At 44.9% G+C, this 26,628-nt stretch overlaps 2 protein-coding genes across 3 annotated transcripts in view; both read right to left on the bottom strand.

Annotated features, from left to right (window-relative positions):
- The window catches only part of LOC126564501 (zinc finger protein chinmo), a 29,164-nt gene extending 14,107 nt beyond the window's left edge, over positions 1 to 15,057 (bottom strand). For both annotated transcript variants that reach the window (XM_050221564.1, XM_050221565.1), the window contains exon 1: positions 14,881 to 15,057. In XM_050221564.1, the coding sequence (XP_050077521.1) occupies positions 14,881 to 14,995 (115 nt within the window). In that variant the 5' untranslated portion in view covers positions 14,996 to 15,057. The remainder of the gene's footprint in view (positions 1 to 14,880) is intronic.
- LOC126564164 (G-protein-signaling modulator 2) overlaps positions 1 to 26,239 on the bottom strand; it is a 432,630-nt gene extending 406,391 nt beyond the window's left edge. The window contains exon 1 of the mRNA XM_050221119.1: positions 26,235 to 26,239. The gene's annotated coding sequence lies outside the window, so the exon portion shown is untranslated. The remainder of the gene's footprint in view (positions 1 to 26,234) is intronic.
- Positions 26,240 to 26,628: the final 389 nt, after the last annotated feature.

Here is a 26,628-nt window from a genome sequence, read left to right as displayed (position 1 = left end):
ATCGATGAATAGCAAACAATACACCGACCGGCTTTCACGACGACAACAAGGAGCACCGCGTGACAAGGAGGAAAAGAAACATATGTTTATAAATATCTTCACTTAGCTACACCGTCGAAACTCGGGCAGGACGACCCGAACGGTGATGGTAGCTGCGAGGGCATTAAGAGTCGAGCGCGAGTTGAGGATCTTGCACAAAACGATAGGACAACAGCAACCAAACGGACACAAACACGTGCCCACAAACAAATGCTCGTTTTTACGTGCTTTGTTAAAGTGAAAGATACCAGCCATCACCATCGTAAAAGCCTCCTCACGCTGATTTGCTTTACGCAAAATGCTAAAGCTCGCGTGCCCCATCATTGTTGTCCCACTCTGAAGTGGCTAGAGGACATACAAACAAGTCGTGCTTTCACTTGCACACGCACTATCATGCCCTATAGTCCTCTTGCACACCTCCCCAATCTTGAGTAGCCCATCTTAAGGTTCATGCTCAACGATCGGCTCAGTCCTCTTGATGCTGTGGGGGAAATTGTAACGTTTTATTCACATTTTATGTTTTCTTTATTTTGCTCCCTGGATTCTCACGTCGCACGGCCTTTTCCGGACGCTTGAAGGCGGCAAGCCCGCTAAGGTCTGTATCGAATTCTTTCTTCCGAGCCAATCGACGCACAATCGAGGCTGAATGAAGCCAAACAGAACGAAATACTGGGACACAACACTCGAAGAAAAGGAAAAATGTATAAACAGTCTGCGCATACGATACAACTTGAAGATTTTTTCCTTTTGCTTCTTCCTCGTAATACACACACTTCCTCTCGCCGTTGTGTCCTTCCCATTCTTTCCCATCAAAAGACCGTCTTTATGGGTCGAGCCCCGATTTTCTCAGTTACGACGCCGTCGCCATATCACCCCCGAAAAATTCACCACACGGGTCGACCCCGAATGAGTTTCGCTTTCTTCCTTTCCCACTGCTGCCAGTGGTGGTGGTGATTTTGGTCCTTTTATTACATCTTGAGCAGGTCCGGGAAGTTGAAGAATTTTTATGCGTGTTTGTTTGGAATAATGAAGACGGCTTTATTGAATCTTCAAGACGCGCCGTCGACCACATCCTTGTGTCCTGTGCCACATTCGCACACCATTCCGTGCGCAATCATACCACACACCCACCACCGTCTGGAAAAGGATCATGTGGGAATATACATGTCTGTGTGGATGTTTGGGTGTCGGCACAATCAAACCTGTACTCGAAGATTCGCCAACCGAGCTTGGTTACGTTCGAGATATGATGGGAAGGAAAATCATATGAGCGAAAAATGGACAGGCAAAGAAAGCAGGACATATTACGTGTGGGTTTATGCTGGCGTCAGAGGGAGTCATATAGCCAGAGCATCAATACCGTATAAAACCTATGATATATTATACGTGAAACATCCACAACCAAGTTACATTGTCACAGAAAAAAAGCTATATCACAAATATGAATGAGGAAAAAAGATTCGAATACAACCTTTCTCGAATGATTCTTTCTATAGTCCTTCATCGCAACGGATTAGAAAAAAGTGCGTTGTATGCTTACCTAAGAAGAGAAAAAACAAACAAACAAACAAAAAAACGACATTAGTATCAGGATAAGAAACAATGTTTCGTTGTTTAATTAAAGTGAAAACGCATTTCACCGGAATAAATCTCTAATGAAAAGCGACTGTCCATTGTGTCCCGGCAGTACGAGTATTTCCCTTCACTCATTAGCGAGACTTCCTACACGAGAGCTCTTTGCTACTGATGCTGAACAAACCAAACCATCACACCACACCCCACGACTCACGTACGCACGCAAAGGAATTTTCCCATTTCAATGAAACTTTACTCAATTCGATTTTTTTTTTTTTTGCACTTTTGCTACCGAATAGGAAACCCGGACTCGAGTCGAAATGTGGATCAGAGCCGATGGCAAGAAAAATAAAACTTGACCAATCAAATCCTCCCCCAAACGTCCGAGTGTAGCGTCCTGGGAAAACGTGTCCTGGTGGCAACAACAACAAAAAAAAGAAACCATTCCACAGCAGCGCACATACAGTAAGGAAAGCAGAGTGGAAATAAAACAACCCCCATTGCGTATCACTGTCAATTGTAAAGTCAAACATCGTCGTCGAAGGTATCCGGTTCGGGGAGAGGTCGTTCCATTTCCACATCAAACCACCGTTCTCGAGTACGGGAAGGAGAGCAAGACGTAATGGCGGAATCTGGGTCTGCAAATGGACGATGTTCATTTGGCAGCAGAAGGCTGCGACGCCACCATTACGGTAGAGATGATGAACGGGCCCGCAGAATGGGACGGCCAAAAACGAATCCTTGTCGAACCGGGAATCGGGAAAATCTGGGGACAAAAAGCCGGAGGTATTGAATCGATTCAACTTCACCTTCCCTCCAGCCACCCACTTGCTTGCTTGCACAAAAAAAAAGTTTTATTTGTCCTCTACGCCAAGGTATCTCCCCACGGAATGTTGGCGACAAGGACATTGGCTGGATTTTTACCGATAACTCACAACTACCGTGTGCTGTTGTCGAAAATATCAATTCTAAACCCGGTCGTTCTCCGGGTACCGTCCATTTTTCGACCGAACAGATCAATCTACACATGAAGAACGGACACACACACACACACACACCCACACTCGAACTTGCTTGGAAAATTAAACACACATACAGAGCACAGGGCTCAAAATGTCGACTGATGGACGGAATTGACAGACGCATCCGAGAAGCACATCCGTCGTCTATCGGTATTGCGCGCACGGAAGCGAAGGCCGAGCACGGGTAGTGTGAGTCTCATCCACTCACAACCGAAGGCAACATAACAACACACGCACAGCCTCCATAATTTTCACCCGGATCCTTCCACAATCCTGTCCCCTTCCTGCCCATTTTCGGAGGAGTCCGAATGAAGAAAAATTTACAGTCTCGTTGGTTGTTTTTCGCCCCACGTTCTAGCTGCTACTCTACGTTCTAGCTGCTACGACACCACCAGCATCAGCAGCATCCAGTAAGACCATCGACACACACACACACCAAAGGCAGCTACAAAAAAACTGTGTCCCTTCGAGCAAATGAAAGCGAGTCGGCGGCGAATTTCATCTGTACGGTTGCTGATACCTTGGATCATTTGACACATACGCAATTTCCGTCGTCATTCCTTGCCAGCGACGGATCTGATGAATTTTCTTCCTCCAATTACCTTCCCAACGGCAATGAAGCACTAGCAGCGCAGTAGTCTAGTGTTGGGAGTAACAAAAAAAAAACTAAAACACAGAAGGCACCAAGCGAACGGCGCCAAAATAAATGAAAATAAAATGAAGATTTTTGTTTCGGCTATGGAAGACGTATCGGCCTTTTTTCCCAATTATTGGACACAAATGCCTATAAGCTTCGAACGTACAATTGCTTTCGATATTCCTCAACTTTACGCACAGCAGCGAAAATGAGGGCAGAAAACCAATATTTATCTACAACATACCGAAAGAAGACAGCGCTCCAAATATAAAAAAGAACACTACTTCACCACTCGGAGTACGGGGAGTAATATCATTAGGGTCTGGAGAAGTGAAAATAGTGAAATGTTCTGAAAAATGTACCATCGCAATGGAAATAAGCGACAGCAGTTCGTCCGCTTACTTATTTATTTGTTTGCTACCGTATCCTTGCAACTACACCAAGCGTGATGAAGCGTCTTTGATGGAAGCGCTCTGTACATAGAACCACACAGCAGTGGCTCCAAAAACATTATGGAACCATGTACATACAAATAGTGCAAGAGAAGGTCCTCAAAAGATAAGGTTCGGTGAAAATTGACTCAGAGACACTGGAAAGAGTGCGGCCAAAATGCAGAAAATGATTCACCATTTCGAACAGCACCAATGCGAGAACTTCTTGTCTGCTCTTATCAATCTTCACCCCCGCAACGGCTTCGTTTTTAGCAAGGAAAAAAATTTCCCCGTAACGAAAACCAACAAAAAAAAGTAGGAATAGTTTCATGTGGCTCGCTCTATGTTTCTGATTATCCTACCAGGAAAGCTTTGTAGGGTATCTTTTTTTCTCCACAGTTATCTCGATGGTATAGGCAAACTTGCTGCCTACAGAATTCTATCCAAAACCCTCCTTTTAATCAACCAGCACTCGTGCAACATCGTCACATTAAGCTGCTTGATGGTTTGAAGTATTACACGCATGGCCTTAGTAGCATTGCGGAGTATTCACTTCACGTCAAGCAAAAGTTTCCATCATTGATAACTACCATGATCGTATTAAACGAACCGACCAAAACTGGTACACGTTGAGGAATCCGAAATTCAGGCTACCAGCAATGCGGAAAATACGTTAAACACTGCAATCATCATTGTCCAGGATTGGTCAGGATTGATGTTTGATGTGAAAACTGCACCAATATCTATGCGTCGATCACACGAAAAAGTAACAATCTAACAACGATCATCAGGGAAAGTGAAAGAATTGAAACCCTACAGGATTAGGATCAGAAAATGGCTGACCGACAAAAAAGGATTAATTCTTGTTGTCAATTTTGCGGTTCGCGTTGCCTCTTTAGGGCGATTAAAGCTGTGGAAATACGTCGTGCAGAAGAAGCGAATCCTATTGTGATTTGCTGTCGCAAAAGGATATTCATACATGTTCGAATGAATCTGATTTTGCAGGGTAAGAAATAGAAATCCTTTTGAAATAATTGAAATTAGTAAGCTCTTTCTTCTATTACTATAGATTTTATCTTTGAACGATATTAGTATCATAGATCATTATGCAGAACAATCCAGCCCTAGCTGACATATCTCGTACCTTAATCTATGCTCTTCATTTTGATACATCAACCCTCAGTAGTCTTACACCTTAATCGACCATGCATCAAGAAGATGAAAAATGGCACGTCTATTCATCGTGCAAACATATCTCGTTCTCACTATTCCACAGAATGACACGCCTGAAGCCACTCGTGATAACATACGCATGCCATTGAGAGTTGCTGTTTCCTTCAGCCCGGGGTTCCTTGCTGGTGTAAAGCATCCGTCCTGTTATTTCATTAACCCGTTCGTATGACTCCACATTCATTATTCATACACCGTGCGTTTTTGCCACCAAACGCATAGATTTACGAACGAACCCTACCACATGCCCGGGGAATAGTTAGTAGCATCTTGCCACGCATCTCTCGTCATCTCTAAAAGGGTCCAGTGTGCTTGCCGTCCCAAAAAAAAAAAAAAAAAAGATGGTAAGCAACGCTCACTGACGACATGGTACATTTTCCCTACGTTAGTGGAAAAACACATCATCATTAGGAAAAAATGGTACACAACAAAATGCAAACTAAGTTGCCTATACCGGGCCATGTGCCGCTCCACCGTGTTATCTCTTCTCCTGCAAGGGAACTTTCAATTGCTACCTCACTGATACAACAGTGCGGAGTGAAAGAACTAAACTTAACTAATTTATTTCTTGCACGAATTTGTGAGGGAACAGTAACTAACAGCAAAATGAAAAATCTCTTCTCCGTGGAAAACTCGCACCGTCTCTTCGTCTTAAAGGGAATCCAACTCGCAGGACTGTTTGCTGCACGACAGATTTCAAGGAATTCGGAAAAATAGTACGACTAGACTAGACTGTACAAGCAAACTCGAACCTCCGTCTATGCGCCGCTTCCCCTACCCATCTACCGGATGTGACTTTTTTGCCAACACAGGAAGAGCCCTTTTTTTGTTTCCGTCGCACACAAGCACACCGATCAGCGAAAGTTGCCATTTTGGAGTGATGAAGTCTAAAATAGGATGAAATTTTCCATCATTCGTCCAGCGACAAGAGGAACTCCGCTTGTATCTAATGCCGACTACACACACGCACCAACCAAAAAAAAGCTACATGAAGATGGAAAGGCAAAATGATCGCTTGTGTTCCTGTCACATTCCACGCAGCGTAGGACCGATCCGACCGGGCCGGTGTGTAAACATCTGGTGGAGCCTAATCGAAAGTAACTCGCACGTTCATGATAAGGACGAATGGACGTGTTTCGTCGAACGAGAGCGAACTGCACACTTTCTCACACACACATAAAAAAAGCTGAACGCGTGTACGTACACACCACACCCAAATACTTCTCCCTGACAGAAGGCTTCATTTCAGAGGCTGCTCGTTCTCGATGTCCCTCGGAACGACTAAAAACAAGCTCCCAATTTAGAGGCTTACGGTTGCGAGATGAGAAAAACCTAACGGGAGAGGGGCGTGGGTGAAGCAAAACCACTACTCCATACTTATTTGGACATCAGCAAAACGTGGCCACCCACCCACACACACCGAGGGACGGACGGTGGGAAAAGTTTATCATTTAGAAAAGTTTCCTGGCTTCACTTTTTTCGCTCCCCAAAAATAGGAAAACCTGACGGCCCCGAAACCAAAACAGTGACATGCACAGGACGGCGACGACGACGTCAGCTATCACTTCGTCCCGGGGCAAGCACCATTTCCGTCGCAGCATCAAACAGCAGCAGTGCGCCCATGTTGATATTCAGAGCCCGATGATGATCATGATGGCAAGGAAGGAAGACGCACTCGGCGAGGCACGGGTACAATGGAAGCGGAAAGGAATTAGTGTGCCACAGGAATACGCCACCAGAAGTCAGAACGATACTCTACGCGTCCAGCCCAAATCCATCCCCGTCTCGGTGGGTCCAACCCAGAAGGTAGATTTAGAGTAAAAATTAGAAAATTATGCCAAACACACTGCAAAACGACAAGCAAAAAAAACCCACTACATCCTAGCCGTGGAAGGCTAGGCTAGAGAAACACCGGGACCGGAACAGCACATAGAAAAACATGGCTGACGGATGACGGTAGCAGCAGGAATGGGCTTCTCCGACAGCAAAAGCAAGACAAACACACCGGAACGGAGGTTCGAGAAAAAGTTGAATTCAATTTGGAAAATTAAACCCACCATAGCTGTACGGGTGTAGGTAGCTTTGAAAATTGCTAAAATGTAGGGAAACTTTTCCACAGCACAATATCCTCCTTCCCAGCTCCGTTCCCACCGCTAGAAGCTTGGTTGCCTTGAAAAAAAGCATGGAATTCTGTCAGATGCAACTAAAAAGAAAATAAACGAAAACCGCAGCTATCAATTGGTTTGGCTGGGACGGTTGGATACGACCATAACATAGATTTCAAAGTGAAGTGATAGAGAAAATCCGATTTTTACTATTCCTTCGCTAACATTTATTAGATTTTACGTAGAAGAAATCGAATAAAATCATTTTTAGATTTATAGCTTATGCAGGTTATAATCAAGTTAGAAAACATACATCTATGCAAAACTATTATAAGGAAACATTGATTTGATATTGGAAGGGTAAAATTGAATTAAAATTTTATGCCAAAACATGATGTCCTTAACCAATCGTGCAGAAACGTTTCCAAATCGTATTCAAACTGCGAACCAAGAACAATTCCCCAGTTCCGCGTACATATTTCGATCTGGATTGTGGTCTTTAAAGTTTCGTTCGCTTGCGTTTGGTTCACCCAACCGCAACAGAGCAGCCAACAGTGCTACGCTACGCAAAATACGCGCCCAACATTCGGCGGAGTAAATAAGCTAAACGAGAATATTGAGCCTTGCAGCGGTTCGGCAAAATGATATTCGATAAATTTCCACATCAAAGCAAATATCACATTTCGTGTGACGCCCTAAAGGTAAGGGGCAAACGCCGTTCCAGTGGTGCGGAGCGTTTCCTCCGCAGGCAGGGCACATAGTTTGGGAGTTTAGGGTACGCGTAGGTTTTGCTCAATTTGCTGCTGGTTCTGCAAGTATTTCACCAGCACCAGCACGATCCTCCCCGAGCACGATAAAGAAGCCTTCCCTGATGATCATTGGAGCAAGCAGGGGAAACCTTGTTTGAATACAGTACACTACACAATCGATCGTGGATACCGGTTCCATCCAGCTCCATACATGCCTCTTCCGAACCCTTCAGTCAAGCCTTCGTACAATGAGCGGGAAAACAAACAACATTTTCTGCAACACAAAAAAAGGGGTTTTCTCATTTTCTCATGCCCCCACCGACAGCAAACGGCAACCCGCTCGGTTGCTGAGTGCGCGGCTTTTGAGTGATGAAGAAAGGACGGAAAAACAAAACAACCGATACCGATGGCTGCTGATGCGCCATGCTACTACTACTACTACTACCACCCACCAGCCATCACATCAGTACCGGATACTCAGTTTCATCTAAAACAGACGAGAACAGCATCGAAGCCCACCCACCATCACCATCCAGCCGTGTTTGTCGTCGTCGTTATGCTTCCAATTTTTTTTTATTCCACATGAAAATGGGAAAAACAGAACGAGCATCATCACACGGCGCAGAATAGCCGCCGTTCGACGCATCTCAGCATGTATCAGAGAACAGCCGAACGATGATGAAGAATATTGAGCGAAAAACTGGCATCTCTAGCTTCGACCACTTTCCACCCCTTCAACCGTTTCAACCGTTTGCGCCATCCATTTGTATGTTTCCCCATTTTGTTGTGAAAAAAACATATAAAGCCACAGGCTTCTGGTGGCCTCCAATCACCAGCAGAACTGAAGCTGAAGCGAGCGGATAATATGAATTTTTGCTGACATTTTCATTCGCTTTTTGGTGGTTTGAGTTTTTTGTTTTGTTTTGCACAGTATGTACAATATTTTTCCCAACACTCAAAATCAATGGAAAATTGGAACTCTATCGAATTCTGAACAGCAAAAACGAATATCCATATCTATATGACCAAGGCTGGAAAATAGATGAAACTCTGGATAGGTTAAACGATATTCCGTGGACTATGTTCTTTTTTTTTTGGTCCTGCGGTAGTCCGTCACTGGTACTTGAAATAACGTTCAAAATAACAACAGTTCCCAGTCTCTGGTATCAAACATATCCACCAAACACCATCCGGAAACGATCGTGAATCCTGGGGAGGAAATAAAATCGATCACAAACTCATTGTAAAATTCAACCGAGGACACAAACAACCATTGCGACAATCTATCGACCGGAAAGACTGCACATTATTTATTCGCACCATTATTCAAATCGACGCGGTCTGGAGCATTATATATTCCCAGGTTTAGAGAGTGAAAGTAAGCCACCAGACCAACGACCTACGGCGTCAGCTCGCCAGGACCTGCGCGTCCTCGTGCCCTCTCGTTCTACAACTATTAGCACCAGCCATGACTACAATTGTGCCATACATCCTACCTTTGTTTCACAAATACTAGCGATCAGCATCTGCGTTATCATCATGACGCATGGCAACCCAAAACCGCAGCACGGGGCATGATGCAAGAGGACGAGGTAAGTTAGATTCTTCCTTCTGGAGGGAAAGCATCAAATATTATCAACGACCCGGCATTCCTCGGGCATGTCATTAGCAGCGAAAGGACTACAAACACCACTGCAATCAGCAACAACAACGAGCGAAAAGAAACAACTATTTCACGTGCCATACACTTCCCAGAGTGCCAGAATTGGTTTCGTGTGTGTGAATATTGTGTTACTCGCGCCCGGTTCCCCTTGAAAACCCCTCTTCACTGTTGCCCATTTTCCGCAAACCCCGTGGCTACCATACCCGCACTCCGTGGGCACATACATGCGCTCACATCAACTCATCAACATACCACACACCATCGGGGCTCTTCAATCAAGCGCACGATTCATGGTTGGCGTGGTGTGCGGAAAATGCGTAAAGCCCACGGACGTCGTTTCGGTGTTGAGTTGCTTGCAAAGTGAGGTGAAGCGAGAAAGGATTGTCATGTGTTCGCAGTCTCGGACCAGAAGCACGCAATTCGGGGATGGAAATTTCAATATCTGATCCTGATGATGGACGCGCACACGGAACGCCTGGATGGAACGTTTCAACGTGAAAGTGACATAGTGAAATAGGGAGCGGTGGAGGAAAAGAGGACGTGAATGGTGGTGGTGCACATTGAACGAACGAAAAGGACACAAGGCACAAGGCAGCTCAGCGGGAGTGAAATTGTTTGTTATTTTTCCCATCGCCACCCGGCGCACACCATGCGTCCCCGGCGTTCTGCCAAGAGTGGTGCTCCACTTGCTGGAAACGATCAACAATCCTTTCCCAACTGATGGAGAGAGAGAGAAATTGGTGAAGATGAAAAATAATTATACCAGAAGAGTGGCAGCTTATATTGAAGTGCCATCGGAAAACGGGGGGAAAATGGATGGTTTGGGGTGCGTGGCGCGAACGACACAAGCGCATATACTTTGCTCTTTGAATACGATACGCATCTGGAGCCATGGACGTAGACACGCTAGCGACTGATAACGCACCATCCGGAGAAAACATCCATCCGCTAGCCCCATCCATCTATTTTCCGTCTCTAGTTGCGTTTTTGATTCAACAACGGGCCAACCGGAGGGCTTTTCAGCACATTGAAACGAGGGAGATGCTGGGATGTACCTCCTGCGCTACCGCACTTCTGCTCGCTGATAAGAGCAGCCACGACACAGTGGGCCAAACGATCCTAGGCTCGGGATAACTCGAGGTCTGTTCATCACGCGTATATATACACCGTCTATACATAAGGATGAGCCTTGTGTGCTAATAGGCCGGATGCAGGACACGACACCAGTAGCAACAGCACGAGGATATGGACGGCAAAACCTTCTCCCGAGCTTCACTCGGTGCGCTTTACCGAGAACATTTTCACACCAATACCGCGCCACCACTACACTGCACAGCCTGACCTGCCCGGACAGACGAAAACACAACGCTTTGACGACAAAATGCGCCATGAGGAATGATCGTTGTTAGCGGTGTGAGGGTAAACGAGAAACATGGTGGACAGGTTGAAGGATAGAGCGTTTAAATGGGAATGTTCGCGGGAGCAGCGCGGGCAGGCACGGCAGAAAACTTTCTCGTGTTTCAAAATCGTGTCGGTTTTTATCATTTCCGCCCGCGGCCCCCGACGATGGCAACACTGTAACACTACTCTGCCAACACACTAACATCCAACATTTCCCAGCACGCATCTCTTCCGCCCTTTGCTCCTCCACTGCTCGCACACACACACACACCCTTATTGTGCCCTAGTGCCCCGCCGACGCGTGAGGCTCTGATTCGTCCTTGCTGAGAGAAAAACACAACGAAAGTGAATTTCCAGGGCAAAGGATTCATTATTTACCGCCCAGCCTCACTTGTACTCCACACCACTGCGCTTACCAACTAGTGCGCGTTCGGTGCCGCGGTGCCTCGGTTCGCATTTTGTGCTGAAACTGAAATATCCTTTCTCTTTCCTGTTCCTTTCAAGCGTCTCCACCTCTTCATCTTCCTCCTGAATCCTCTGAAAATTCCTCTTCCTGTACGCGAACACCACGGCGACCACCAGCGTGGCGCTTTCCCTATCTCGTCTCATCTCAATGAATCTACTTTCACTCTACGACTAAAACTTTCATCACCATAGCATCCTACCAACGGTACAAGCGACTAGCACCAGCACATCCAATCAGAGCTCTGCGGACGCTTTGGAAGGATTCACAGGATGGTGGTTTAGTTTTTTCTTTCTTCTTCTTCGTTTGGCTTTGTTTTGTTCATAAATTTATTTTTCTAAAATAATCCAACCAACTTCCCGGCTCCCTGATTGTACCGCCGTCCACAGCCGACATAGAATTGTGTTGACGTGCGCACTTGTCCAAACTGCTGGTGCTGCTGCTGCCACTGCTGCTTTCTCTTCTTATCGAGCCTAAATTGCTGGCTGGCAAAAGGTGGCATCTATATAATTTATAAGTAGCGGATGGACGTAATATGAACCGATTCCAACGTCAGAGGCAGGGAATCAACTTTACCCGTCGTTTTGCTTTTTCCCTCCGACATCTGCCCCGCGGTAATTGTTCTGTGCTCAGTGGGTACCGAAAGACTGCAAAGTTTGTGCCCATTCTCCGATGGAGGTTTACGAAACCGTGTCAGTGTCACGAACTGGTAATTATTAAACATCTCACGCTTTGCACTGTATGCAGGAGCTGTAATATTGCGCAGTTTCTGGTTTCCATTGCTGTTAATTTGCTTTTTATAATAATTTTGAGTTTCACGTTATCATCGTTGGCCCTATGTGATTTTGTTGATTGATTCTTTTAAATCAGAAGCAGAATTGTTTGACGCTTTCTAATAGATTGATAGCTTTAGATTGACGATAGATTAGAAAGAATAATTGTATTGACAATAAGCAAGAATCAAAATGCTTGCTCTAGCTCTAGGTCATCTGCAATATCTGAGACAGTGCCACAACATTTAAAGTCGCATTCGATGTTCTACCTTCACCGTTTAAAGTAAATTTAATCCCGGCACAGAGGAGCCCAACAGAAACAGTTTCATATTTCTGCCCAGATCAGCACAAGAAATTATCTACTTATTTAGCGAAACTCGCAATATTTGCCTTCCAGTGAGCCCAGGTCCAGCAATAACGATCACCACATCCAGCTACACACTCCAAAATCTCGACAATTGTCCACCCAGGCGCGGAATAAAAAAGCCACAAGATAATAAAAATTATCATAAATTCTATCCCAAAACGACCTCGCGAGACTATCACGTGGTGAATTATCCGAACCGCTGAGTACAAGTTGTTCCTGATATGGAGAATCGCGCAAAGACCAGGAATGAAATGTGAAACAAATAACAAAACCAGCAAACTGCTGGCATCCCCAAAAAAAAATTCTAGCAGTCAAGCCGGATCAAATGGACAGGGATCGGGTACAGCCGAAACGTAGTTTGAAGTTGCTTCACTCTCGCAGGATTCGTAAACACCGGGATTGTCAAGTGACAACGCAGCAAGCAAACACCGGCCAAACATTATTAAATTTTAATCCTCTAGCTCAATTTTGTTCCCGCGAGCATTCACAGACGCTACACTCGCGGCATCAGCGCCGCGGTGCGCACTCGTCCACTGCGGAAGGACTATATTTGAGCGTAGTGGCAGGTCGACACGATTTAGACAAATAAAGCGCGAGTACAAAACAACAACAAAATACTAACTGGACCACACGCCGATGATGCGCGGCGCGTATTATGAGCGCACGGAGGATGGGGAAGCTTCCACTCAATTTCCCGTATCTTAGGGTGATGCATGGTGGCATTAGTACGCGGGAGAAGCAAAAAAAAAAGTGTAGAGGACTCGTATGGAGCACCGCGAGTTAACAACAAATCCACAACGACAACAGAAAATAAAGAACACCAAGACCACGAACCACCACGAAGGACCACCCGTTGGAAGGCTTGTCCGTCCTTCAGACAGCACGGATCTACGTCCTTCTCATCTTCACCTTCCCACCGTAGTAGATGCGAAAGGAAGTCGTCAACAGGAAACCGGAAACTACGATGAGTAGACGAGCAGCAACAAAAAAAGAACACCCCTAACACATCCCGAATCGAGATGAGAGACCTTGCCAACGTGGAGTGACTCCTTCAGCCTTCCTTCACAATCCACCACCCTTGGCCAAAGTGGACGGAAAACTCCTGCCACATCATTCTAGGGAGTTGTGGATGATTTTTAAAATATATAAAACGACAAAGCAAACAAACGGTACCCTATCCGGACACTGGGATGGTAGGCAACGCCCAAACAAACAAAAAAGGAAAAAAAAGCAACCTATCCACTCCATTCGTCTCCTGCGTCAGCGTGCCCAATAGACGATATGTGTCGCGAGAAAAATTAATTTCCGCGATTGTGACACAACATCCCCATTCTTTCCTCGCCCTAGCAGCAGCTCTTACCTCTTCCAGCAGATATTTGATCCGCAAGTATGGTGCCCTTTGCTTTCATGTTACAACCTGCCAAAGCTAGATGTGGAGGACATGGTCACTATGAGCAATTCCAACAGTAAGATTTCAATATTTTAACGATAATTATAAAAACTTTAGTTAAAACTTATACAAAAAAAAACAACTCATGAAGATTTAAAAATAATTCAATCATTGTTTTAGAAGAAATTGTTGAACAATTTTATTTTCAAAACATCAACATTTCATCAAAGCATTTACAACCGAAAGCAAACAAAAAAAGGACGATTTCAAACGCTGCTCTACTACACAACACTTCTATAACACATTTTTCCTTAGGGAAGAGACCCAACAACACGCGGCCAACTTCATGTACAAGAAAACGCGCCCGGGAGACTGTTTCACCGACAACAGACTCGGTGACGCTTCGTTTCATTCCGGACGCGCACTGTCCATCTACGATACTGCGAAGGTTTGACCCTTGTTAGGCAGCAGTCTCGTCAGAAGATCACGCATAAAAAAAGCATCAAGGAGGGAGTTGAAAGCAACAAACAAAACACCACTTCCGTAGGACAATAAATCGCGAACGCGAATTTTATACCCGCGAGTATCATCGACCGCCACACGATGTGGCGGAATGGCCTCATACTGACGACACCGTGTGCAGTAGATGGTAAAATGAAAATTTAAAATAAATGTCTAATCCTTTGAAAATCCGCTTCACATTTCCGTTTCTACTGCGAGAAATGTGCGTGTGTTGTGTGTGTGTGTGTCTGGGGAGGAGGCTTTTCCTTTCGATTAATCGCAAACGAACGAACCCCGGTTCCACGCATCGGTAGTACAGAATATGGAACCGAATGCGATAATGGGTACGTGCAGATCCCGACACAACGAAACGGTGAAAATCCTTTCAAGTCTGACAACAGAACCCCGATGGTCATTTCACTTCTAACGCCTTCATCCTAGCTCCTTTCGCGGGCTTACCACCTTCGGGAATAGCGAATTTATTTTTTTGCATACTCTCTATAAATAAAAATTCTCTCCTATGTGGACACTTACCTCCACAAACCAACGTGACATCTGTGAGTGTGGCGGAATCGAACAGGTTCGAGAAGGCCGCCGCCAGGTTGGATGAATAGTTGCTCCACTTGAGGCAGTACTGTTGTTGATCCATGTTGGTGCCGTTTGCCTTTCGTAGACACAGCGTTACGACAGTGACACTTCCCGCGATCGAAAGAATGATACTTTATCGCGCACACACACACACACGCTGGGCCGCACGTGTGATCGGAGGAATACTATATGTCCTCCGTCTTGGATTGAATTGCTTAAACGGATTAGAATCGGTGGCCGTCGTTTACGCCGTGATGCTTCCTGATGCGGTTCTCGCTGACGCCCGTTCGTTGCTATCCCGTGAACGATCTGGAAATGGGAAATAATCAAGAATGCAGGTTAGAAAATCGTTTACCAAAATAGCAATCAAACGAAACTTGGAAGGACAATTCATTTTTCGCCGCCAACACACCCAACAAACGGAGGCGCAAAAGCTCACCGGCGGCGGGTACAGGGGCTGCAGGAGTTGGAGTTGCTCTGTAAAACAAAAACGGAATCACCCCGAACAAAAAGCACCCACAGGCCACACAGCACAGACGATTGTGCCTTTACACGCGTTCCACATAAATCTTTGATTTATCTTCGATCAGAACCCATAGGTCGCAAACGGAGCGCTTGCCTCCGATTCGGCTTACATTTGAAACGGAAATATAAAACATCCCACCAACGTCACCAGGCGGCAGGCAACCCACAACAACAACAACTCGACGATAAATCTTGAGAATGCAAGGAAAGCGACGCATCTAGCAAAACAAAAAGCGAGGAAGAATAAAACAAACCATCCATTAAAATGATGGTAGGTTCGCTGCTTCCACAGCGTTCGTACCGTAGGAAGCATAACAACTGAGTAGAGTAGTACGAGCAGCTCAAAACCCAGGAAGAAGGATCCTTCCGTTGCTTTTTTTTTTTTCGAGGGAAGTGCCTAGTGCACGGATTTTTGCCCTGGTTTTGTGGTTGGCGTCCTAAACCGTAAGCAACAGAAGCTACCGCAAACAAATCCTCTGTGGGCTCGTAAAAAAAAGTTACAAAGCGATTTAGGTGCGATCGATTTTTGTCTCTTAACATGGTTTTGCCGCCAGTTTGCATGGAAAAGCAAAACAAAAACAACACTTCACTAGTACATTTCAGTGATCAGTTTATTAATGTTTAATCCATGTTTTATAGTATTACATAAATTTGAAAACAATCCTTAAGACCACATAACAAATTTTAGTTGATAATATTTAGGAAGTTTTATTAACTCTTCCCTTTTCCGATCTAACTAGTTGTTACAGTGAAAAGGATTCTTTAATCATGAGTCAACTATAAAGTTTTATGGACTGACAGAATGTTACATTATCAATTAATTGGCAGCCAATAGTAAAAACCTTTGTTCATTCTCCTTCTCAGTAAAGATGTTGTAATTGGCGAAGCATTTCTTGACGTCCACTTACAATATCTTCTATCTTTCAGGGGTTACACAAAACGGACCAGAATTATAGCCAGTTCCTGAGCAAACCTTAAGTTTCAATCTGACCTGAAATACATCAGGCTGTTCAGGAAATGGAAGTACATGATATTTTTAACGTTCTTTAACTGGTGTTCTATGGTTAAGAGCATTCGTCCCAATGGTAAAGAAAAAAAAAAAGATAAATTCAATGAATCTCTGCCAAGAGCAGCCCGGTGATGGAGGCGATGCCGGTCTTCACATGACAGGATCGGAGTTCAAATCCTATCCAGACCACTCCTGCGTAGTGAGGACTGATTATCCAACTGCATGGTATCAGCAAGTCTAGTAAGCACAGAAGAACCCAAGACGGAGTAGTAACTGATTGCCAACGCCCAGCAAAGAGTTGAAAAACAGCGACAATTTATGTATTCGTCTGCACATGACTTAAATTCCAGCTATCTTTATCTAATTTGAGACATTAATATTGATAGTTGGTACTTTATGAAAGTAGAATTATCATTTTAATCTTTTGCTTAATATCCTGATTAAAATAATCTTCTTGTCTTCGAACGACCTTCGAGATTATCCGGGACATATTATGGCATAATTGACTAAATAATAACCACGTAGTTGGATCAAAATCACACCCGTCATTTGTCACTGTACAATTATCAAAATCTCAGCATCATTTACTATATTTTGTAAACAATCTCCTGTTCGGTTCTCATATCTTTTGTTTTCCCTTTTTCGATTCTCCATGTGATTCCCGCCGCACAATACTTCATACAGAACGCCAAAAATAATGCAGTATGCACAAATGCCATGCTAATTAGCCACTGCCATCCACGGAAGCCACCAATTCTTTCTTTTTTTCCCCTCCCATCCCAAGTTCCGGTGTTTTAATGATGGAAATTAGGCGTTCTAATGCGTTCGTGTGCTGCTCACCAAAACGAGCGCAATGTGCATAAAATTTACATTGCTTCTGCTCTTTCTTTTTCTCACACGATGCAGTTTCGTGCGGTCCTCCCCTCCCAAAAAAAAAACGAAACAATCACATTTCGAGGTAAATGGATTAAATGTGTTCATAGCTTCTGTCCCCTCGAGCTCCCCCACTGCATACACGCATGTCAAAGGCGTGCGCATACGTTTGCGTTGTGTTTGATTAAATTCAATAACACACCGCGTGAGGGTAAAAAAAACCCAAACCCCTTCAACTTCCAATATACCTTCCTCTAGTGGCAAACAAAAAACACAACAACAACATGCAACCAAATATTCATCGTCAGCAGGCCCAAATGCTTCTTCCTCCAACCGGTGCGTTACCAAAACTTTAGCATTGCAAAGCCACGGCCGCATCCGATCCGGAACGCACTTGCGTTTACCCACGACAAACGCACACACACACACGACGGTGATGCAGCGTTGTAAAAAGCCGCGTACAATACGCGACTGTCGAAATTTCGGTTAAATAGATTTGACCTACAAAAACCCCCGCTGGTACCAACATTGTGCAGCAGCTAGTAGAAGCGCTAGCACACACGCAACGCACCACAGTAACGTCCGAGGTTGCGCTTTTTTCGGTACACGGGGGTTTTTCCCTCCTTGTGGCAAGGCAACCGGATTGGGAACATGACATCAAACGCGCACAGACAACCGCTGTTACCAACACTGTGGGTTAGAAAGGCGCAAGGGCTGCGCCCTGTTGTTGCCACTTCCGCCGCTTCGGGGTCGTGCTTTAGAAGTGCGTTTCTATTCATTGGAATGCACTTACGACGGGTAACCTTTGCAGGGACAAGGTGGTTAAGCAGAAGCAGAAAAGAAATCCAAAATTAGGCTACCAAAGATCAAAACTTGACCCAACCAATGCAGCAGATCCACTAATTAATTGATTCATAATGCATTTTTTTGAACACAGATTTATACCCGCCCTGTCAATCACAGGCTAAAGTCACCCGAAACTGCGTTGCTTAATTGTCGTGCATCAACGGTTCCCTGCCCCGAAAATGGAGATGCTTTTTTGTTCGGTGCAATGCGGCTTCTGCTTCTGCTGGACACATCACTTCGTACAATTCAAATTGGTCGCTATTGCAGTCCCGCTTCCCCGAACCTTCCTTTGTCCGCTGCGAGGCAAATGCGTTAATCAGCAATTAAAAATGCATGAGCTCCACCGCCGTTCGCTGCAACATGTTTTGCTGCGTGAGCGTAGAAACGCGGGACGCATCCGACTAGCAACAACGCAGTGCCGGTGGCTGTTTCCCTTTGTTTTGCAGGCCACATACATACTGATGGTGCTGCTGCATTTAACGTACGGTTCGTTCACTCCGCTTTTCGGGTCACATTTTCGGCATTTTGTTTCGGTGGTGGTATCGAGACTGGTCACAAAGCAATGTATGTTGCTGAAAGCAGATTGCCGAATTTTAACTTCACAGGAAAAGGGGAGAAGAATGTGCGGTGGAAGGAGGGGGGGGGGGGAGGTTTATGCGGTCAGTTTGTTTTTGTTGTCGATTGCTGCCGGCAAAGAACCATTTGTGCACCGATGCCAAAAATGCCAGCGGATGTAACACCTGCCCTGCCTAAAGCCAATGTCGGAAGTAACGTTGCCCAAAAGCGGAAGGCAAATGCAAAAGAAGCAACCAAACGGGTTCATTCATTGACTTAATATAAAAGTCACATGTTTTGTGTCTGTGTCCACAGGTGGGTAAATTTAACGAAACAAAGCCTAAATGTGCGTGTGTGTGATGCAAGGTTTGTTTTAAATGTAGCATCCGATTTTTATGCTCAAATGGCAGTATTAGATAAGTAGTCGCGTATGTAGATACTGACGTAAGCATTGTAAAAATAGATTGATTTTAATGATTTTTTATGTGATGGTTCTGTATCCTAGCAGTGATCCGCTAGTTTTGTGTCATGTCTTTTAGGTACAGACAAAATACTACGTACTCATCTATTAATTTGTATAAAATATCAATAAAATAGCCCCTCTCTCTTCTTGGCTAAACGACCAGTAGGACAGGCCGGCCATTTAATGGCATACTGGACTTCCTGATATCACATAGTTTGATAGTCAGTCCTCACTACCGGGATTTGAACCCACGCATGATGACCGACTATGCTTCCAGCTTAAAAAATACAACTTCTAAGTTCTATAGAAAGGCGATAGAAATGTAAAAAGGAATAAATTCTGAGCATCCCTACCCTACCCTACAGTGATGTAAAACCCTTCGAATGCAGAAATTTACGAGCAAAACAAGACTTTACTGTCTGGTCTGGTTTTATTGTAGTGAATCTTGGGGGTGAGAGCAGCTGACTAACCGTCGTTAGATAAAACACGTCATCCACGTCTGAGATGAATCTGTAAATATAACAAATACTCTGAAAAGACTTCCTAGTGACCTAAGCAGCAACCTCTTTTCGAGGAGTTTATCCAAGAAGAAACAATGACTGATCGCTAACACTGTCAAATGCATATTGAACGTTTTATTCCTGTAAATTAAAAACCTTAATATGTTATTCACCTTTCAGTAGTATTATATTTTTCTTACTAGTATTAAATGTTATTATTTGAAGTAAGTATTAAACTGTCTTTTCGTTTCCGCTAAACAATCTTTGGATAAGCTATTACATTTGGTAAAATAGAAATTTCTCATATCAACCATAACAGCAAGAGCATACAAAATACCGCCCTGCAACTGACACTTGACAATGAATGAATACACCAAGGACTCAACCCAAAAGTAATTAGAAATTCCCATATCTTTTCCTTTCTTTTCCATGGCCTAAAACCCACTCCCCTTTTTTCTGTGGCAAGGATATACAAAGAGATTGTAATTTCCCAAAATGCATGCAATATATTAAGCATGCATAGAAGAGCCAGAAAGAGAAGTAAAAAACAACATTTTAGCATTTAGCACGACAGGCCGGATGAAGAAAAATATCAATAAACTGTTTTGTAAGAGCCCCTTTTATGAAAAATCCTTACACAAAAAAGCGAAAATAAAAACAAAACCAGCCTGCAGACCACATGAAAATGGTAAGGCACCGTTGGAAAAACACATGCACACCACACCAGCCAATAAAGCGCATCTGCAAGAAGCTGCATTTGACTATAGAATGGGCCAAACATAGGGGAACAAAAACGGTGATGCGGCTGGTGCTACGAAATGCAGGACTCCCATATAAAGCGAAAGATTCATTAATTCAAGCAAGAAGTTGCCACGTTAGCACAACCGGAGCTCATTCTATGCTCTCGTGCGAGTAAACTTGCATTAGACGGACCCACCCTACCTAGCAACTTGGCAGGACTGCAGTGCAAAAACACGAGGCATAATACTACCGGGGAGTGGTTTTTTTTTTTTTTTTTGGCCGGGCCTTCCTTTCTTTACGGTCGTGTTATGCGCCCGGTCGGTACTGGCGCTCTCTTATGCAACGTATTATACACTACGTGGCTATCCCTCTTGTAATCACACACCAGTACCGGTATTCTTCTTACATGCCTGCATAATGTATGCTTCTCCGCGTGTGCAGGATAGATTGGTAATTCCTCCTGCAACGCCATCACGAAGCTTACGATGAGTTTTTTCCTTTTAAAACAAGAACGAAAAAGGGGTGTTTTCCGGCACTATTTTCCCTACATTAATACCAGATCCTTTCGTCTTGTTATAACCTCAGCAGAAAGAACCCCGCACGCATTGCCATTTCGACAGTAACAACATTTTTCCCAGCTGAATAGCGCACAGAGGAAAACACGGGTCCATTTTATTTTCCATCCCCCACCCACAAAATGGATACATTTTCTTCGAACTGCTATCTTTCGGTTGCAAGAAGACGCATAGGTTACACCACAATTTATAGCACACGCACACACCTACCCAACAACCCTCCCCGGGAGGGGGCAGCATTAGCATGCGTTTTGCACAAGTGCCTTTTACATAAGCAGCTGCAGCTAGCGAGGAAATTCCATTACCAAGGCACAGTTCCTACCACTGGCGCCTGTGTCAGTGCCGGCTCTTTATATACTGACGTCGTAAAAGAATGACTAAGCAAGCAATGTTGGAAGGTGGGCCCTCTACAGCGCATTCTCCCAGTTCCGCTGGTTGCAACGTACAACCGCATCGAACACCCACAGTACCGCAACCGTACACCGCATCGCTCCTAAAAGTCCGCAATCTTCCTATGCTTCATGCTATTAGTCGCAGCAGTAGTCGTCGTCGTCGTCGTCGTCGTCGTCGGCACTAGAGTACTGCATAAAATTAAGTGTCCTACACACTCACTCTCTGCTGCATGCCTACGTCTGCATTCCTTACCCTCTCTCCGGCCTGCTTCACTATGCTCCTGCCATAGTGAAAGTGAAATCGTAAAACATTCGCACCCACACTGTCGCCGTTGAACCACCTCCCCCCCCCCCGGCTCTTTTACCATTTTTCTCCCGGCATTTTCCCGCCCGGCTTGCGATTATGCGCAACTGCAAGTATCGTGTGCCGTTTGCAAGACTCCGCAACACTACTGCTCAATTTCCCCGAAAGGAGCTTCCATGCCGCCATTTCCCTTTCCGGCGGTGCACTAAAATGAAGCGAATGGAAGGACGAAAGAACCACCTAGCTGCACTGCAATGTTCGGCTTCCCTTCTGGCAAAACAACAAATGGTGCACACGTTTCACTTTCACTTTCTTACTGGCACGGCGGTGGATGTGTTGGTCGTTGGCTTTTTGCCGGCGCTTCCCAACGGTATAACGTGCACAAACCCTGCACATATAATAGCTGCCGCAAAGGCGGTACACACCGTCGTCGGCGAGGTGGTGCTACGGGTGCCGATTGCATGTTGGAGAAGAACCCCATTACCCCATACCGGACGATCCGACGAAATACTATTTTATACCTTTTTTCCACCCGGCACCGGACCTTCTTTTGCACCCACATGCACATTTTATTATATCTTCGTTACTTCCCACTAGCAGAGGAGGGAAGTATGGACCATCCCTGAGCCAAACCTCCGGGCAGGTATTGATTTTACCGCACATACCCACTCACAGCGCATCCTAGATTTTTGCCAACCAGTGCAAGGAAAGGACCGTAGTAGCATTAATTTCCACACCACCACGCACTGCTGGTGCACCAATTGCTGTGTCGGCACACACACACACACTTCAGGGTGTAGTACCGATTTTACGACTCCGCCACCATCGAAAGGCCTGCAGCAAATTTTATTGCGCTTCTTGCGCACAAGAATATGCGTTCGTAAAACAACAATCATTGCGCGGTAGGCGTCAGCTTTCCTTCGAGCAATTTCGGAACGAGCCCGGGGGTGTTTCGTTTGCGAATGACATAAAAAAGGGTTAAACGCATTTCGAGAGCTGAAGTATAAGAAAATTACTACACTACCGCCAACGCGAATCAGCACCAGTTCTTTGGGAGGGGATAAGTGCTTCTAGTGCACCCTTTTTCTCAACCGGCTGCTACTGTCACGGGGATATAATTTAAGAAGCCTGTTCTCCGTTCGAATGGGAACCAGGACCGAACAACGCTTAACGATGGCCAGCGGCACATAACAAAGCGTAGTAAAATGCGTTGCACTGTACTGTAACCGATGCCCAGCATCCCTGGCAGGAGCCCGTGTCTGTGATCTCATTACGGACGTCACATACACACCCCGATATATCCGTCAGAAGCATTCATTCCGAAGTACAGCAAGCAATCTTCCACAAACAAACCCCCGGTACAACAGCACTAAATGTTGCTTCATAAAACTGCATTTTATCGTTGGTCCTTAAAAACATAAAATTTACACCCTCTTTGCGTGCCCGCCACCAACCCGGAGGTGGACATACTACGTGGAATTCCTTGGAGACCAAAGATCCTGGGCAAAGTGTGCGGAACACCCCGGTTGTGATGATGGATGGCATTCTCCGCGCGAGCTGTGGGCGAAGTTAGTTGAAGGGGAAAATCGGATGACAAGGAAGCCTGAGGGGGATTGTTTTTCATGACAACGTGCACAGCATCTTCTACTGGATTTGATGTGGACGTTTTAGTCGTTGCAATGCTGAAGACATTATTTTTGGAATGATTGCATTTCTGAGAGGATGTTGATGAAAAGGACGCCGTTGATGTTATGGAGTTGCCTAGAGGTTCTTCTATTTCTTAAATCAAGTACATAGCAGACATGTATTGCGTGTTGGTAGTGTTATTATTTTGCAGATTAATCGTTTACATGTGTCTTCACAACAAGAGAAATCAAATTAAGCAATCCAATAGACAAGACTAAGAAGAACAAACTTCCAATTTAAAAAAAATACTATAAACACTAATGAAAGACAGCTTCCGGCGGCAAGGAATTTATAAGCGCGAACGTTTTAAACCTAATTGCAAACCCAAGCTTGCTTGACAGATCGCTTATATGGATCGGATAAAGATGCTTTAACTCAGAAAGACAGAATCAATCTACCCACCAGCACTCATTTATTCGTTAGCTTTTGCTTTAAAATCACTCCACCGCTCCAAAAGCTTCCAAATGTTTGAGCTCCATCGCAACAATAAAAACTAAAACAAAACTTCAAAAAGGGCAATAACCATAACCGATAGCCAACGTACGAAAACAAAGGCCCACGCACGCACTCACGCACTAATGAGCGATCGGAAAATGGTTTGGCTGGTTCTCCGTTGTTCTTTTCTTCTTTCTTTTATTTATTTTCAAATTTCTACGACGATGGTGTTGTTGCGTTTATTGCGAACCTGCAATTTTCAGCCCTGTTTCGCGGCTACGAGCAGAAAACGAGCCAATCGATGGATGACGGCTGCAAACGGGATGCTGACGACTGGATGGAATTGCCGGTCTAATAACTCATTTATTGCAACGACTCCCATCATAAACGACTAGCTGACTTATTGGGTTTATAGTTTGCAGTTCGATGTCCTCCTTTGTTTTTTAATGCTACCTGGAAGAAAAGCGGAAATCGTACAACTTTATGCTACCAGCTACGCACACACTATGCAATGTACGCAATTATGCTTCCCCCGAGATTGACTGCCTCTCTAACTCTGTCGCTTTTCACATATACTGATGTCTGGAGCGATCGATTTCGGGAAGCTTTTAGGCATCAGTCACAGAAGGGAAAACGTATTGCCAATTTCAAACAGCAACAGTCAATTCCATTTATAGCCGGGACACATACCTATTTTCTGATTGTATCAATGAGAGTGTGCCAACTGGAACCTTTTTTTTTTTTTTCTTCCCGAGAGTCACACACAGACACAGAAAATTGGCAAGAAGACAATTAAAAGAAGCACAAAACAAAGACACCGTACGCACTTAACTAGACATGGCCGAAAAAGGCCATTAATATTTATACGCACGTTTTAAATTATAAACCATCCAACGGAGAAGCGTTGGGAGAAGATAGGAGTTTTTGTTTTACGTTTCTTTGGATACCTATTTTGATTTTTTCGTCGCAAATTCTGACACACATGGATAATACAAAACCTTAAGAAAGGTGTTCCAATGCGTGCAGCCAATGTCATCTCATCATACCGAAAAACCTAAGACATAACGGACGAGCCCATAAACTACTTCTTGCGCCGGCTACAGACAGCAGGCGAAATCCGTTGTGCATAAAATGTGATGTCGCCCAGAAAAAAATAAAAGAACAACGCGAAAACCCAAAGGCAGGATATTAAAATGCGTAAATCAATACATTAACCATCAGCTGCTAACAAAATTTGCAACACGCACAAAAAAACGATCGATCATCAAACGCAATCTATGCGACTTTCAATTTATATTGATCTTTCCGTTGTCTCTCCGTAACTCTACCACGATTTCGTCCAATCTCGCCCGTTACGCACGCATTCAGCTTCGTTTTTTTTTTCGCCTTACGTTGGTCTTCTTTGTGCTGCTGTTTCTACCGTAAAACGCTAGACACCTTTGGCCAAATTAACGGCTCACGCATTGCGTTTACGCACACACAAACACCACGATGGCCAGACATCGACCTCGCGCGCTCAACAAAGCTCAAACGCACACAACAGATCCAGACCCGAAACGCATTTTTATCGAGGCCAATAGCATATCGATGATGATGATGATGGAGAAGCGGTTATCATGGGAGGGGTAGGTGGAGGATTTCCGTTTCTAGCGGCTTTCCTATTTCAGCAAACGTGCTTGTTGCCGTGCGTACGATTGCGACCCATTGGAAGGCCCACAATAGAGACAGACAATGGGCAGATATACGGGGGAGGTCAGCTAGGTTTTTGTGAGGTCTCTCTTTTATTCTCTTTGATGCCGAAAAAAAAAATCGCACAAAGTCGACGCAGCTGCAACAGTGCGTGTTACGCACCTTCATCTCACGGTGCGTCGTGTCCTCGACCGTCACCACGGTCTGGCTCCGATGCCAGACCAGACATATTTACTTTCCGTTCTCCATCACCACCACCTGACAGAAACCTAAAAATCAGTTGAGTCATAGCTCGCGATCACCGTTTTGAGGAGGGCTCGTCGCCGATTGTGAAGAGGGTGATCGTCAATCTGTGCCATGGAAGACCGGCGGCTTGGATTTTGAGTAGTGGGGAGAAATGGCTTATCGTTCCTCCCTACCTGCTGCCCACCACACAGCCTCACTCAGTTGCTTAGTCAGCTCAACCGGCTTACCTTTTTTATGCCTCCCCAAAACGCAACACTTACGCACAAATGCATCAAGTTGCCACCAACGAAGCAAACGAACCGTCGGAACACATTTAATGCGTTCGCAATTTTATTTCCCTTTCCATTTCCTCCCAGCCACATGGCGCAAACATTGCGTTAACCTTACCACGCGTGGAGTCTGGGATGGATGGGATGGTGGGTCTGTCTGTCTGGGGTGCGTAAGTTTTCCGGCCTTGGCACCGCTTTTTTATACTTTTGGTGTGCTCTATTCGCGCACAATGATCGCGTTGGCAAAATACCTTCGCCAAAAAGGTACACAACCGTGAAGACCACATTCAACGTCTTCAACTCGACCGCCGGCAGAGAGTTCCGTTAAAGGGGGCAAACGTATGAAATGAATGCATTTTTCCTACCGTACGCACAATAACCTTAACATAACTGGACCAAGGTAATGGGAAAGTGGCTAAAATAGATAAATCCACGAAGGAGAGAGAAAAACCAGCAGCAAAAGCCTGATCTGATTTAACCCAGCTCAACTAATTGCTAATTTCGATTGCAACCTGTGCTCATAATGTGTCTGTGTGTGTGCTTTAAAAATCCTGCTCCCGTAAGAAGCCGCGTGTAAGACGTGCGT

This window comes from Anopheles maculipalpis, chromosome 3RL, assembly GCF_943734695.1.
Source record: "Anopheles maculipalpis chromosome 3RL, idAnoMacuDA_375_x, whole genome shotgun sequence".
In the NCBI taxonomy this organism is placed as follows: Eukaryota; Metazoa; Arthropoda; class Insecta; order Diptera; family Culicidae; genus Anopheles; species Anopheles maculipalpis.
Note: the sequence above shows the minus strand (reverse complement) of the source record. Positions and strands in the feature narration are given on the sequence as shown.